This window comes from Cyprinus carpio, chromosome A12 (assembly GCF_018340385.1).
Source record: "Cyprinus carpio isolate SPL01 chromosome A12, ASM1834038v1, whole genome shotgun sequence".
NCBI classification, from domain to species: Eukaryota; Metazoa; Chordata; class Actinopteri; order Cypriniformes; family Cyprinidae; genus Cyprinus; species Cyprinus carpio.
The window spans coordinates 24,355,354-24,371,833 of NC_056583.1; the positions used below are offsets into that span (position 1 = coordinate 24,355,354).

Below are 16,480 nucleotides of genomic sequence, written 5' to 3' on the forward strand. Positions count from 1 at the left end.
ACTTTCAGGCAAGATCAAATTCTTGGCAGAACACAAATAGCCAATTGTCAAATAATTTTTAATGCAGATTTGCACATCATATTGTTTGAAATGTCTTTACGGAAGCTATAGAGACGCCAAAGACGTTTTCTCTCGAAAAGTACTGACAGAGCCATGAAGTCACTCAGTAATGGGCACAACAGTTATTGTAAAAGGGGTTTTCTCACCTGTTTATGGAGGAGACGCTGGGGACGGTGTCATTATCGCAGATGCCCTCCGCCAGCAGCCTGTCCCGGATCTCCCAGGCGAACATGGTGGGATTCTGGCGTTTATAGTCCGCTATTTTATCCACAACCTTCGGCGTGGCCACTTTAGGTTTGGATCCTCCGATGACTCCAGGCTTTATGCTGCCAGTCTCATAATATCTGCAGAAACAAGTATAAATCTGATTTTCATAACCTGACCAAATCTGATGACAATAAACAACAGATGCGTGCTAACAAAGCCATGAAAATGTTTTATCTAAGCTACTTAACACAGCCCATAGCAGCACTAGTAGGAAATTATAATATGATTAGAATACTAATTTAACCCTCTGGAGTCTAAGGGTATTTTTGGGGCCTGGAGAAGTTTTGTCATGCCCTGACATTTGTGCTTTTTTCAGTTTCTTATAAATATCTAAATGGCTAAAGTCTAATCTCACTGTAATCAGCACAAACTAGGCTATAATAATATGTGAGCAGCATGTATGTACATGATTGTGTTTTTGAGAAAAAAAATGTTATGCGTGGTTAGTGAAAAACTAAAAATGTTAAATCACTTGAATAAGGCAATAAAACACATACAGAAAATTCGTTCCCAGGAATTTTGAGAACTGGAGCTTGTAGCCTAGAATTTTTTTTTTTCTAAATGATGTGAAAATCATCTTGTTTACTCACTTACAGAAAACAATATATATGATTTAAATTTTCTGAGACACTTTTTGTTGGTAAAAAGTCATATGCGAGTAGGCGTCAACTATCATGAATTCACACCTGAGAAGACAAAGGCCTGCCATAATGAGCTGCATAATGAGCCATTCAGTCAGCTGTGTCACTGAGAGGGATGAGTTACAAGAAAGAATGTGAGGACAAAATAAATGTATATAATTTTATGTTTGTAGTTTATTTTAGAATATATTTAATTATCCCACAACATAATTTAATATTCACTTGTGAGTGCAGTTAAACAGTTTATTAGGAACAATCAAGCTGACTTTCAAACTGAATTTTTTGCATCATTACTCCAGTCACACAATCCTTCAGAAATCCTTTTAACAATCTTATTTTCTACAAAACAATTTTTATTGTTATTATTATCATTATTATTAGTTATTATTATTATTATTATTATTATTATTATTAATGTTGAAAAGAGCTGAGAATATTTTTTTTTTTTAGGGTTTTTTTAGGGGGGATAAATTGAAAGAACAGCAATGATTGTTACATTTGTTACAGTTACATTTATTGTTACATTTATATTATTTACATCAAGCTTTTGAATGGTATAGTAGTGTATATTGTTATTGAAACTTTATAATATTTCACTTGATTATACATTTAGTCAGGAATTATAGTTTGGAAAAAGTCTTTGGAAAAAGTCTAACTAGTAAAATGTTTACACGTTATGTGAAAACTAGTACAAGTATATAAATAAATAAAAAGAGACTTACTCATGTTTATGATCTCTGCTGAATAAGGCACTTCATTCTTTTTTTTCTGAGGAAATCCAAATCTCAAATCCTCAACCACATCACATCTTTTTTGGGGTGAATTATGTCTTATTCCTCTCATCGCGAAGCAACAGTAAAATAATAAAAAACTTGAACAGTCTCGCTGCGTTGTCTTCTGTTGTGTGGGCGTAGTCAAAAGCCGCGCGCTTCAGTGAAATATTTGAATCTCAAAAGCGCGCTCGCGGCGCGGGGGCGTGGTCGCATTACAAGATAATGAAGGGAGACGTGAAAAACGGACATCGCGTTGTTTTCATATGGATTACTTTATCACAGAATATTTTGTTTTCAGCAGCACTTGTTTAGTTTAAAAGTAGACATGTCAGGCTTTTCTATAGATATCTCTCTCTCATGTCTCTGTGTTGAGTATTCACTGAGTTACAGTTCATTTTAATGACGCATTTGTATCTGAAGATCAGCGCAGACAAAGGCTGCAGACAGCACTCCTTGTTTGTTATCTTTATTTTATAAGTGCACAAAGTTTTGTTGTTATTATGTCTGTATACAAAAAAAAGTAGACCCTTTACAGATTCGATTGATGTATTGCACTTATCTGTAATTTAAGTTCTTTTCGGGGTTATCAGGCACTTATTAATCCAAGATAAAGAAAATATATAATCGAAAACAAATTATAAAAAATTTTGCGCAGCAGGACATTAAACAGCCCATCTGTTTTAGTTACCCACTTATTAATCCAAGATAAAGAAAATATATATTTGAAAATAAATTATATACTGTGATGATCAAACTACAATAAGCTAAGCTAAAATCTATTTATGTTAGAAACATTTTTTGGACTAATAAATCAATTTATTATTAAATCCATTAAAAATTACACTCAATAAAAGAACAAGCTCAATAGCATTTCAGCTCATTAAAAAAAAAAAAAGTGAGTGACGTGACATTCAGCCAAGTATGGTGACCCATACTCAGAATTAGTGCTCTGCAATTTAACCCATCCGAAGTGCACACACACAGAGCAGTGAACACACACACACACTGTGAACACACCCCCGGAGCAGTGGGGCAGCCATTTTATGCTGCGGCGCCCGGGAGCAGTTTGGGGGTTCGATGCCTTGCTCAAGGGCACCTAAGTCGTGGTATTGAAGAAGGTGGAGAGAGAACTGTACATGCACTCCCCCCACCTACAATTCCTGCCGGCCCGAGACTCGAACTCACAACCCTTCGATTGGGAGTCCGACTCTCTAACCATTAGGCCACGACTAATGGTCATTTCTACTTCTGCTTTTTGACCTTGTTTAAATAGCCTGAACTAGCAAATTAATTTTATTTTAATAATTAATCCTTTTAAAGCATTCAGATAATTGGTCAACGAATTTATTTTAAGCATGCATATATAGGCCCAGACCAAAATAAATTAATTGTCATTTTTTTCTATGAAAATAAAAGGCATTTAAAGCATTTTTTTTTTTTTTTTTTATAATAGTCTAAGATGGAAAACAGTTTTGGGGAAGGTAATAACAATAATCACAGGTCGTTCGAGCTCATTAGAGGTGACTCTTTTGGTTTTGTTGATTTCAAATTGTATAATAATCAGGGAAAAAGGCAAACTTGCATGATTCTCAATTTTGTGCTGTTAAAAAGAGCTAATGTTTGCATGTTGGGTGGTTCGTCATGAGCTCAATATAAAACTATTGCATGCATGTTGCTAATTCTTTTAAAATTATTATTCATTCAGTGTTTTGTGAGCTCATTAATTGAGAGACTACATAAACATTTCAACTTCTAAAATGTGATTGTGAATTATTGAAGTTTTGTGAAAAACTAAAAAAAGCACTTAAAAACCGTACGAATTACAACTAACACAAACTAAACCAACGCTATCTCACGACCAATTCGTACGTATTTTACGAGGTGGCTAATTCGTACGAATTTGTACGACCTCACTCGTACGAATTTGCCTAGACCCCAGTGACGGGTAGGTTTAGGGGCGGGGTTTGGTGTAGGTAATTCGTACAAATTCATACGAATGTGCAACTCGTAAAATACGTACGATTTGGCAAAAATCGTATCAATTTGTACGAGTGTGGTCGTACGAATTCGTACGAATTAGCCACCTCGTAAAATATGTACGAATTGCCGTTACATCACAAAGCACTTAAAAACACACTTTACATCAATTGATGCGTTGTTCTTTATTGGGGCATCCTGAACTGAGTAAATTTCATGTTGTAGGGTCTCACCTGCCCAGGATCTTGCTGACGCAGCCGTGACTGACCCTTAGCTGTCTGGAGATGTCACAGGGTCGGACCCCTTGATGCGCGAGCTCCACGATTCTCTGGCGCACGACGTCAGGTAAAGGCCTTCCGTTCACGAACACCCCGCCCAGCTGGTTCACTCCCCCGTGCCCTATACCGGAGACAACAGCAACAAACACCCAGAACATAACATTACATACAGGCCGTCAGTGACGTCCGTCACAAGTCCGTCACACTCGTCCAATTAACAAAAGACGCGTTCTGTATACCGTCACACTCGGGTTGGAAAACGCAATAAAGGTTAATTGCAATCAAACGCACTTTGTGCTAATTAATCTACTCTACTCACATTAAGTCACTGAATAAACAGACGCAAACGAATATATGCAATGATAAAATAATTTTGCATAATCGATCTGCGTTATTTCCGTTATAGATGTACACAAATAGCGAAAACATGCACAAACATATTATATTATATTATATTATATTATATTATATTATATTATATTATATTATATTATATTATATTATATTATATTATAGTTTATTATTATTATTTTATATAATACTTTGAAACATCGCAACATATATTATGCATTTATATCTATTATACAAAAATAATAATGCATGCATGTGTATATATATATATCTATATATAGTATATATATATATATAATATTGATATATATATATATATATATGAACATATATATATATAACAACATGTAATGTTGTATATATAGTAGCCTATATATTCTGTCTCTAAATCCATTGTAGATGTAACACAATTGCGTAAATTTATTATAATATTTTGCGTAAAATAATTGACGATCAGCAGCATTTTTAAAGCGTTTCACAAATTCTATACAGGGTCAAAAAAATTATATTTATTTTCCTCTGTATGTTTTCTAGTGATGTACATTAAACTGTCCGGGTTTTTGTAACAATGCTGTGGTTTGTTACTCGTAGGTGAGCGATTAAATTACATTTATTGTTTTCATTCCCTGGATATAAATTATTAAACAGTTTTGTTTGATCACATTACATGTTGTTATTATCAATTGTTTTCCTTAAAACATTCTATTTTAATTCAATTGAAAGTCCAAAGCTTGATGCAGAACCATTAAGCAATTTATTTTTGTTACATATATTTTAAATGTACAGTTTTTGCTTTGAATAATCACGAATATTTACTACAGTAAATCGAAGTGGAATTTTCCCAATATTCTCAATATTTTGGCTTTTTTTTTAAATTCCTTGCATTCACTATTTTTGTAAATAATAATACAGCTAACGCATGTTTTAATTTCCTCACCACACACAGGCACGATTATCTCGGTTATTAACTGAGCATCTTAATGCTTCCGTTTTATATTGTTTTATTTATTAGCTTATTTTTTCCTAAATGCAATATAAGAACAGTGTAATTTTTATCTTTTTATCCGGAAGCCTAATAATTTGCTGTTCCAGTGAGGATCTTAATTGGCTCAAATGTGAAAGACATTCTCCAGATAAACTCCAGTGTAACTCACGGTGCATGGCGGAGAAAGGGTCTGCCTTACAGTGAATATCCATCGGATAACTTAGGAAAGACAGATAATCAACTGAAGTCGCCGTCTCGTCTTTCTTGCGCACAGAACAACTGAAAGAAACGAAGAAGATGTAAGGTGAATCCAGCCGAGGAGAGGGGAACTTCGGAAAGTTGCAAATGAACGCAGGGTTTGTCAGGTGTCAGACATGACCGTATTCGAGGTCAGAACAAATTGCTCTCAAAGCAATAAATGCTTAAATGTTTTCAGCACGCATGATTTCCCCAGAACTCATTTTCAGCGTTCGTCCCATCCATCCGCTTGTTTGTATCTCTTATATCCCGGTGGTCTCGGTTAGCAGGTGCGGGGCTGCTGGGTTTCTGTTCTGCGCATGGATGATAGATAGCTGAACCATTGGAGACTGCGGGTTTCCTGTGCCCAGCTTTCCCTCAATAACAACACGATGAGTTTGCACGCGCGCACGGCCCGGGACTGAAAGACTTGGGTCGCTCGTGTTGGTTTGTAAAAGCTCCAGCCCCCTCCTTTACGCGGACCCTCTTTCGCCACTATGGATGAATGTATCAGACAAAGGCAGTAGATTCCAGCACTTTGTGATTCGCTCAGATGAAGCTCCATCCGCCTGTCACTCCAAAAGGGGAGGGAGAAACTCGGCGCCTCTGAGTGAATGAGAGTTTAGTGGAAATTGAGCGAGGATGAAAGCAAATCATTTGCTTTTCTTTGTGATATAACAGTTTATGACTTGTGAGGAATTCTGTCAAATCAGAATTGCGTATTTTCTTCCATGTTCGCAATGAATCATATAAATTCCGTAACGAATAACAAACGAGCGCACAGGTAATAAGATGCGTAAAATGAGCATGTGTATTAAATTAACCTTCACCTTCAGTAAACATCTCACAGTAACACTCAGAATAAAAGTGCACAGCTGTGGCCTCCGAAACATTATGCCAAATACGCATCTTGCTGGAAAAGCACAGCTCTAATGTCATTAATGGAGAGGTCGATGCTGTGATTATGGTTTGATTTAAACACCATCTTGTTTTGATTTGCTGCGCTTCTCTCTGCGGTGAGCAGATTTGGATCAGGTCAAACTGATAGAAGCTGACTGTAGGTGGCGCTATGTCGTCTCCAATCCATATATATATATATATATTATATATATATATATATATATATATATATTATATATATATATATATATCGTTACAGAATTTGAGGCAAAGGAAAATATTACAGTTTTGAACTAGTTATGTTCTATTGTATTGCATACAGTTGATTGCAAGCCTGCACTGCATTGATATTCCTTAGTCTAGATTTAGAGTTAGTTCTAAACACTATAAGTTACAGACTTCTTTCAGACTTTTAGATGTTAGGTAAAAGTAAATATTATATATGTGTTTATATTATTCATATAAGAAATGCAAATGTAGCTATTTTATCATATAAATATCAGAATATCTTTTAAATTTCAGACACACCTGGACCTTTTCTGACTCAGTCAAAAACAGGAAGATGCAAAGGAAAGTCAACTTGTCTATTCATACATTGTCCCTTTTCATTTTTAATTAAATTAATTAATTTATTTACATTTTTGTAAGTATTTTACCTTTGTTCAATGTTTGATGTTGTGCTTGTTATTCACAAGAGGGTATCGCTTTATTTCTGTATGATTTCCATCAGGGATTTTCAATAAACCACATTGCTTTATGAAAGAGCCAATATAATAAACGAATACTAAATTGCAGATTTAATAGGAGTCATTCTAAATTAAATAAAAATAATTAAAAGTTAAATAATTAAAAATATTTATCTACAAAATGTAATTTCAAGATTAGGAGGAGTTTGACCGAAATTTATGGAAAAAGATAATTTTGTTTAAAATATTAATGCACACAATATTACCTCATACAATATTTAACAATATGACCGTTTTTTTTTTTTTTGTTTTTTTTTTTAGAATGCATTTTGTGTTTAGTTATTTTAAGGTGATATTTTATAAACAAAGAATGAAATACTCGCTGGCACTATAAAGACTGGAGAAAGCGGCAGTAAAGGGGAAATGTTTTGGACTGATCTCTGAGGGACGCAGGGGGCAAGTCGGCTAGTCTGCCTCCTAGTTAGGTTAGAGGATGATTTTTCTTTCTCCTGGTGTTTTTGGAGGAGCTTCTGGTACAATATGTAGCACTGCGGGCTCTAATTTCACCCTCCGTTGCACACCTTCCCCAAAGCTAGGGTTTTCTTCTCCCTCTCTCTGTGAGACCCCCTCCCAGCCTTTCCCCCCTGCCCTTGTGCTCTCTGCGTTTTTTGCTCTTTTTTTGTAGACTTCTAAAATTAAGTGTTAGTGTTTTTGTCACCCTTGGAGAATTTTCACACTGAATTTGAGCAGACATTGTAAATCATAGCAGGACTTGGCGTTATGGATTTGAGTCCGTCAGGGTTTCAGATACAAGAGGACGCCAAATTTATTAAAAGCATGCAAATCGCAATCAACTGAATCACACTTAATCATTAATGGATCTATGCAAATAAACTAAAACATAGCAAAAGCCATTTAAAAATAAATAATAATGAAATAAAAATCAAAAACGAATTATATAATTATCAGTTTAATGTCACTCTTACATATTTATAATAACAGTAATATTAACATTATGAGTAGCCTATAAATTTCACCTGAGGACGTCGAACAACAACACAGTCTGCAAGCGATGCGAAGTAAAATGTAAAATGTAAAAAAAAGAAAAAAAAAAAAAAGAAAAAAAAAAAATCAAACATTTGGGGTCTTAATTTCATTAGGGCCTTGCTTCACTGACAGTGAGTAATCCATCTTCTCTCCGGCGCCGTTCAGAGTCTCTCCAAACACAGACGGGAACCACAACACAATCCCGAAGATGGATCTCTCCGTTCGTTCCGGCTCTCCTCTGTTCTCCCTCGTCGTTCTGCTGAGCATTGAGGAAGCTCATTTTGCCAGAGGTGAAGATATTTCCTCGTTCTCTCAGCCTCCCGTTCTCATGGTAACGTCACTGATCGATCAGAGCAGCGCGCGCTTCATTACGGAGCATCGGCAGAAGTGAGTCTGACTCCGAGCGACCGACATGAGCGGAGAGAAACTCTGTTAAGCTGTCTGGTTATGCATCTGATAGAGCTTTTTAAAGTAGTTTAATATGATTAGTTATATTTTGAATATGTGTGCATATGAACGTCACATTGGAAGGCAAACGTGTAGGAATTTTCATATAGGTTTAAACAAACTATTCATTTATAAAATATTAATTCTTATTAGATTTTTTTTTTATTCCCTGCTTTGTAATTTATGATAATAATTCGATTGTTTATTAATTTTATTATTTATTTATTTTAGAAAATATTTTAGTGAGAGTTATGGGTACATTGTTTGGCTAAACAACTTTAAACTTATAAGTTAAATTGCAACTTTTTAACTAACTAAGCTCAAAAAGGATTGGCTCGAAAATACATAATGAAACCATAAACTCCATTAGGAAAGTGTAAAGTAAAGGGATTTGGGCCCTGAGCTTGTGTTGTGAGGGAACAGATGGAGGCTTCACGCAAGAGATTGATTCTGCGCTCTCTTTTAATTTCGACATAATTAATTAGATCATTACAACAGTTTTCCATTGATCTTGCCATTTAGGCCCAAAATTAAAAGGTGAACCAGTTAGCTGTTAGATATATGTTGTCTATTAACAAAGGCATATTAGTAAGTAAATGGAAACACGTGCGCGCGCGCACGCACACACACAAATGCATATGTATTTCTGTTCTTCTCAGAGAAATGTGCATGCAGACCTATAGCAGAGTTTTATATATACAAAAGCATATTAATGTGGCAAATAATGCGAATTATGGCACATTTTAACAATTCATTCATTCATAATTCAACGGAAATCATACTAAAAAAAAACTTAAATTGCAATCTTAAAAAAAAAAAAGTTTTAAAGGATATATATATATATATATATATATATATATATATATATATATATATATATATATATATATATATATATATATATATATGCAAGTAAAAAAAAAAAAAAAGAGAAGAATGTATATATTATATTAATTAATATTATTTATTATAATATTTATTATTTATTAGCTTATGTAGTCTATCGTATTTTTGACACGATGAGTGTCTGTGTTCAGCACGTGTTGTCTAAGTACATTCACAGGCCATTGAAAGTTACTGCCTCCCATGAAAAGCATAAAAAATTACGCCGAGAAATGAAAGTTCAATATTTAACTTTTACTGCTGTACAGCCCACGTTTTAGATCATAAACCCGATTTCGCAGAAATATGCCTTTTAGAGGCCAGTCGTAAAACGCAATACGCTGAAAATATAAATTAGGAAACGAAATGAGATTTTTTTTCACAGATGAAACAACAGCAGGACGACGATCTTCTGCCTCTCGGTCCCTCCTTCTAGCTATCTTTTTATCTCTTTAATACACGACATAAAAGTAGCCTACATGAAACTTATACTAATATACTATACTATTCTATACTATATGCATGTGCTTATTTTCTTATTTTGTTATACACTAGGCATAGGTAGTAAAAGGTTTAAAATAACTTTTAAATAAAAAGAAAAATGAAAAACAACTAATATAGTGCACTTACAGCTCAAGTCATGCTCTGTTTTATTTTGCTCATCCTGAAGTGTCCCACAGGCTAATAATCAGGTTAATCCGTCTGATGTGAAGCACACTAGGGAGGTAAAATCCAGCACATGAGAGTCAGTGGTTCATACAATATGCAGATTTAGAAAGAATCCTAAATGTGCCCTGAAGTGTTTAAATATAAATAGTGTGGAGGTTATGCCTGGCTTTTTCACTGCTGCTGTCAAGGGAAAATGGAAAATTATAAGTCCTTAGACTGTTCACGCTTTACTGGTCAAACTTGTCTCTCATCTGAACTAAAAAAGTGTTCCTGTAAAATGAACAGACCTAGTCTTAGCACATCTCAAATCAGACGTTAGATTAATCGACTCTGTGTTTTATTAGGCATTGATTATAGTCACTAGCTAATGATGTGAAGTTTGAAGATGGTGACAGACCAGTTTTCCCAGCGCATGCCCTAAAGCAGGTCCATAGTGCCTCTATGTGTGTGTCACACAGCTGCGCTGCTCTGAAGCGACAAAAAACAGCTTTTCTGCACCCCGGTGCAATATGGGAACCAGCCCGTCTGTCCAAGTCGGCCCTTGGGCATCATCTCTCATCCGTGTGGCCCGTGGCATCAGACACGCTCTCTTCTAGAGCCTGTAGTTATGCTAATACTCTCATCATTTATCCGGACACAAACATTCCTCTATTGTGTGAATAATTTGTAATCAATTCTTTGAAAGGGGAACAGAAGAGTGTCCACCTCTAACTGAGAGATAATGTTTTGACAGGTAAATAAATGCATGTGTTTTTCAATGAGAATGAGTAATAACTGACACAACCTGTCTGTCTTTCTCCCTGTTTCTCATGTACTGTAGCTTCTCATATTTGTAAACAACATGTGCTTTTTAAAGGCAAGACAAACTATTTTTTTTATTTTTATTTAGAGATATAATAAGAAATAAGAGCTTAATTAATATTTCTTTTTTTCTCTCTCTCTCCAGGATTTCAAATCATTTTCTCTTTGATATTCAGGGTAGACTTCAGCATAGACTCAGACTTTTCTCCTGATAAAAGGATGCTAGTGGTCTGAGACCTCAGCAATATGCTCTGATTGGCAAGTCATTTTATAGTATTTTAAACTCTGCTGTGTCTGTATGTAAAAAACAAGTAACAAAAAAAAAAAAGTTGTCATTTTTATTGTTTTTCTTTTCATATGTTTATCATTTTCTATTTTACTTTTAGTTTTAGTTATTGTACATCAAGTTAAACTAAATGAAAATGAGAAATGGGCAACTAGTTGAATTATAATAAGTTAATAAGTTATAATAAGTTAAATGCAAGGCTGCATTTATTTGGTAAAAAATACAGTAAAAATCGTAACATTGTGAAAAATTAAAATTTAAAATAACTTTTTTTTTTTTCTATGTGAATATATTTTAAAATGGAATTTATTCCAATGATGCAAAGCTGAATTTTCAGGATCATTACTCCAGTCTTAGGTGTCACATGATCCTTCAGAAATCATATATGTTGATTTGTTGCTGAAAAGAAAAACAGAAACATTTCTTCTTCTTAACGGTGTCACATTTGATCAAAGGAACGCATCCTTGCTGAATAAAAGTATATATATATTTATTAAACTTGCCGACCTCAAACTTTTGAACAATAAATATAAGAATATATATAAAAGAATAAAATATTTTATAAATGTTCCCAGGTATTTAATTAATTCAAAGTAAGCATTAGGGTTTCTTAGAATTCTGCGTAATTTACCTTTTTCATGGTAGCAGTGTGCATGTAATGCCTCAAAATCCTGCCTACATAGTCAGCTCAGTAGGTTTTGGACCACAACCCTGCTGTCTCCTTTGCTCTGACTTCAGTCTGCATTTCGTTCATTTTCTACAAGACATACTCACACAAGTTCAGTGATAGCAGTATTCTTTATCTGAGATCACAGAGTTAAACCACCAAGATCAATTACAATTAGACTCTGTGATGTGAATCTAACCTGTGAACCCCGGAGCGGGCGGCCCAATATGGCTGCCACGGGGCGGCACTCAGTGGACTAATCAGTCCTAAGTAATTAACACATTAGCATTCCTTAAAAAGGCATTCCCAAAGTACATTTCATGCTGTTCTTGAACCATTTGGAGTATATGGATGGCTTTGGTCTTTTTTGAAAGGTGACACTCTCAGAATCACTGTAAGTCTTACTGGTATTGCGTAATAGAACTTTGAACATACTGAAAAAGAAGTAAGAAAACTTTTTTTTTGTTTTGTTTTTTTAAACAGATGCCTGCAGATGACTATAACTGGGAGCTATTAGCTGGAAAACGCAATGGGATCACAGCATGAAGCCTTGTTTGCGGTTTGAGAAAGATGCTGATTGTACCTGCTGTGTTGATTGTATCTTAAAATGGTTTGCATCATTCGAATAACAAGAATCTCAGCTTTCCAAGGAGTTGTTGTATGTCACAAAGTTAACCCTCAAAAACACGCAGTGTACTGCGGGCAGAACAGTGGAACACTAACAGGTTAACTGCCCCCTCCGTCCGCGTGAATAGAACGCTCTCTCCGCTCTCATCCATCCTGTGATACGGAGGCCGTCGAAGGAAATGAGCTCTCGTTCATCATTCCTCCCTCACTTCCAACTCACACAAACAAACAAACAAATAAACACATAAACAGCCCATTACCGCCAGTCTCAGGCCTCAGCGAGCTCACGTACGGCCTGGGAAACGCTGGGAATGATGATGTTTTTTTCTCCATACAAACATGTCTTTTTTTTCTGAAGGAGTTCAGGCTGGTTTTTGTGGTGAATCTGTTGAGCGCTGTATACGGCTCAGTGCTCGGTCTGACAGGCGTCTCAGCACAGCTGTATTCTGCATGCGTGTATGTCTGTGTGTGTGTGTGTGGGCTGTACACATGCTTTAACACTTGTTTGCTGTTCTCGTCTCATCTCAGGGCCTCACCTGTGCCAGGTAAACATCTGCTGCCGGCTCCCAGCAGGCATTGCTCTGGGTGAGGGTGTGGCATGCTCGTCTTGTGTGGCGGTGCTGCAGGTGGGCTCCGGCGGCTCGAGGGACTGATAGAGTTATTAACAGGTAAACAGGGCAGGAATGGCACACCGGTGGAATCAACCCCGCCAGTCTGAAGGAAAAGAAAAATTGATGCCGTTATGCTCCAACCAACTAAAATTATCACCCAATAGAAAACCTGCATTTAAAGCCAAACTGGCAAAAACAATACTGTTCAGAAGTATAGACATTTATAAAAAAAAAAAGAAAAGAAAAAAAGTCTATTTCAAATAAATTCTGTTATTTTTAACATTCCATTCATCAGAGAATCTGGAACAAAAATGCACAGTATCATGCTTTCCACAAAAATAGGAAGCAGCACAACTGTTTTCAGCACTGATAATAATCAGAAATGTTTCTTGAGCAGCAAATCAGCGTATCAGAATGATTTCTGAAGATCATGTGACACTGAAGACTGGAGTAATGATGCTGAAAATACAGCTTTAAATAAATTACAGGAAAAAATTACATTTTACAATATATTCACATAGAAAACAGTTCTTTTAAAATGTAATAATATTTCACTGTATTTTATGTAATGATTTACTATATTTTATTGTTTTACTATATATTTTTTTCAAATAAATGCAGATTTGATGAGTAATAAGATACATTTTTATACATTTTATATATATTATTATATATTTATATACACATTATAAAGTGTTATATGTGCATTATTTAAAAATAAAATATGTTTATTATTTATTTACTTCTAAAAGTATTATTATTATTATTATTATTATTATTATTATTATTATTATTATTATTATAGCATTACTCAAAAATGTTTGAATGGCATTGTATTATATAAGAAAATATCAAAGCAAGTGTAATTTATTGTAAAGAAAGATCTTAGAAAAAAATAGCAGTTCACAAAAAGACGTCTATGGTTAAAAACAACAAAATGTGTTGAAAATGTTTTTTTTTTTGTTTTGTTTTGTTTTTTGTGATTCTGTGATGTGATTCTGTGTTGTCCATGTTTATTGTGATGTGAGTGTGAGTGTGTGTCAGGCTGTGCTGTTTTACTAACACTATTGACTGCAGGTGATGTTCTGGACAGAGTCCATCTGACCCCACAGAGCCTTAAATACATCACTGTCCAACAGGGACCTCCAGAGACGATGCCGAGCTTTATGTGAGTGTGTATTCATGTCTGTTTGCCTATAACACTCCTGTGTTTTCCTTGTCTAAACACTCTGTATTAATTCTTTACTCATGCACAGAAAAAGAGTAATGCTGACAATCAAAATGTAATGCACAAAGTACACTGCAGTATGTTAACAGTCAAGCTGTCATTCTTACCCATCAGTGTTTACAGAGCTGTCTAAATCAGGACATAGCATAGACTTCTATCATTTTTATTTAAAGCTAGTAATGGTTTATGAGTTCTTGAAAGTTTAGTTTTTAAAAAATATGTATATTTGAAAAAAACAAAACAAAAAAAAAACATCAGGGGCACTTATTCACAGAATGTTTTTTTTTTTTCCAAACCAAACATCCCATTTATGTTTGTGTTTTTTATATCAAGCACATTATATTGTCTGTCCACTAATCCAACAGTTAAAATTGTAACTTAACAGATAAACATAATTTATTTGACATTTTATTTTTACATTATTTACAAAATTTTCATAATTTATGTAAATGCATAAGTTGATGCTAAACTCTACAAGAGTAATTAGGATGCAATTCCAAGTTTTTCAAATTTGCCTCCATCAGGTTTTAACCTAAACATGTTTACTTTGTGTCTCTGTGTCAGTTTACTCATGTCAGGGCTGAAGGGTAAATTAATTATAGAGTTGTTGACTAAAAGAACATTTACTTGAAATTACATAAAAATGCTAATTAGCCCGGGGTTATGAACTCCCGTTTAACCTTGTGAATGTGTGTGTGTGTGTCTGCATGGCAGCCGAGAGCTCTGGGTCGCCAGAAATCGTCACCTAATGGCTTTGACGGGGGACACACACTCGCCGCGTCTGTGTTTCTTTTGTCTTCATTCAGATTGAAATGGACCGCTTGCAGCTCACGTGTATCCATCTTCCAGAACCCCCAGCTGTTCTGGTGTCTGCGGCCCAGCTTCCACGCATCGCTTTACAAATTGTCTGTGAATAGTGTGAATACCCCCCCACCACCACCACCACACACACACACTACCCCATTACCGCCATGTCCTGACAAATGGTCCATGTTTCTCTGAACGTGTGCTTGTGTGTTTACTGATTTCATCCACTGTTCGGTTGACATCAAAACAGAAATATCAAAAAGCCTGATTTTAGATTCAGAATATTGAAAGGGATGAATCTTTGCAATATTCTTTTTCATACTATGAGAATTTATGATGACTATCCTTTGTCTGTCCTTTTAAATGTCCTCAGATGATTGCATCAGACTGAGCTCAGGTCACTGATTCTGTATTAGGTGTTATATTTCACAGATGTCCATTGTTTCATGTGTCATCAGCCCTGCTGGTTTGTAAGAACTGCATCTTTTATTAAAAAAAAAAGAGTTTGATGGAATGGAAAGGAAACAGATTATAGAAAAACTGCAACTGCGAGGCAAACAAACTGTCTCGCTTCCCTTTGTGAGAGTTTCAGAGGAAATAATTCAGACGGATGGGAAGATGAACGACCCGTCAGCTGAGGTCACATGCTGATTAGCCTTTTTCTCTGCTATTTCACTCTTCGCAAACCATTATCCCTGACACACACTCCGGTTCTATCCATCCATAAAAATGAGGGAGGGCAGAGAGAGAGTGTGTGAAAGAGAGAGAGAGAGATGCACTTGAAGACTTGTAGTAACATCACTTGTAATCGTGCTGTGCAGGTGGATGCGAGGCCTTCCACAATTTGAGCTGTTGTGATTTAAAATGACTTATTGTGCAAGATTTCTATCAACTATGAATGATGTTCTCATCCCTAGATAATCTCTGCTTGTTTTATGATCTGCCTGGTGAAAATACTAAGCCTGATCATTGAAGTAACAACACACCTCTCCTAAACAAGACATGATTTAATGTTTCTTTCATGCCTGTGGTCCAAATGATGCAACAAAAATGACAAGCCAAAGTTTAATATTTAGTGTGTGCATATCAACGACTGTAAGTATAAGCAATGCTCGTCCTTAGTGAATATCAATAATAAAGGCATTTCACGCTTAATTCCCTGTGAAGTGTGAGTTAAATCTTAATATGAGGAACTGCAGGGTAAAACATGACACATGCTGTCTGTCATTTTGTTTTCTGACTCAGAGGAAAAT

At 35.3% G+C, this 16,480-nt stretch overlaps 1 protein-coding gene across 6 annotated transcripts in view; it reads right to left on the reverse strand.

The window, feature by feature from the left end:
- The window catches only part of LOC109092182 (paired box protein Pax-2a-like), a 37,379-nt gene extending 30,952 nt beyond the window's left edge, over positions 1–6,427 (reverse strand). The window contains exons 1-3 of one of the 6 annotated variants that reach the window (XM_042768108.1): positions 5,502–6,161; positions 3,952–4,117; positions 207–404 (exon numbers count right to left, since the gene is read on the reverse strand). In XM_042768108.1, the coding sequence (XP_042624042.1) occupies positions 207–404; positions 3,952–4,117; positions 5,502–5,544 (407 nt within the window). In that variant the 5' untranslated portion in view covers positions 5,545–6,161. Of the gene's footprint in view, positions 1–206; positions 405–3,951; positions 4,130–5,501 lie in introns of all 6 variants that reach the window. The other 5 variants (XM_042768107.1, XM_042768110.1, XM_042768109.1 and 2 more) reach the window with 5 other exon arrangements.
- Between the last annotated feature and the right edge of the window lie 10,053 nt (positions 6,428–16,480).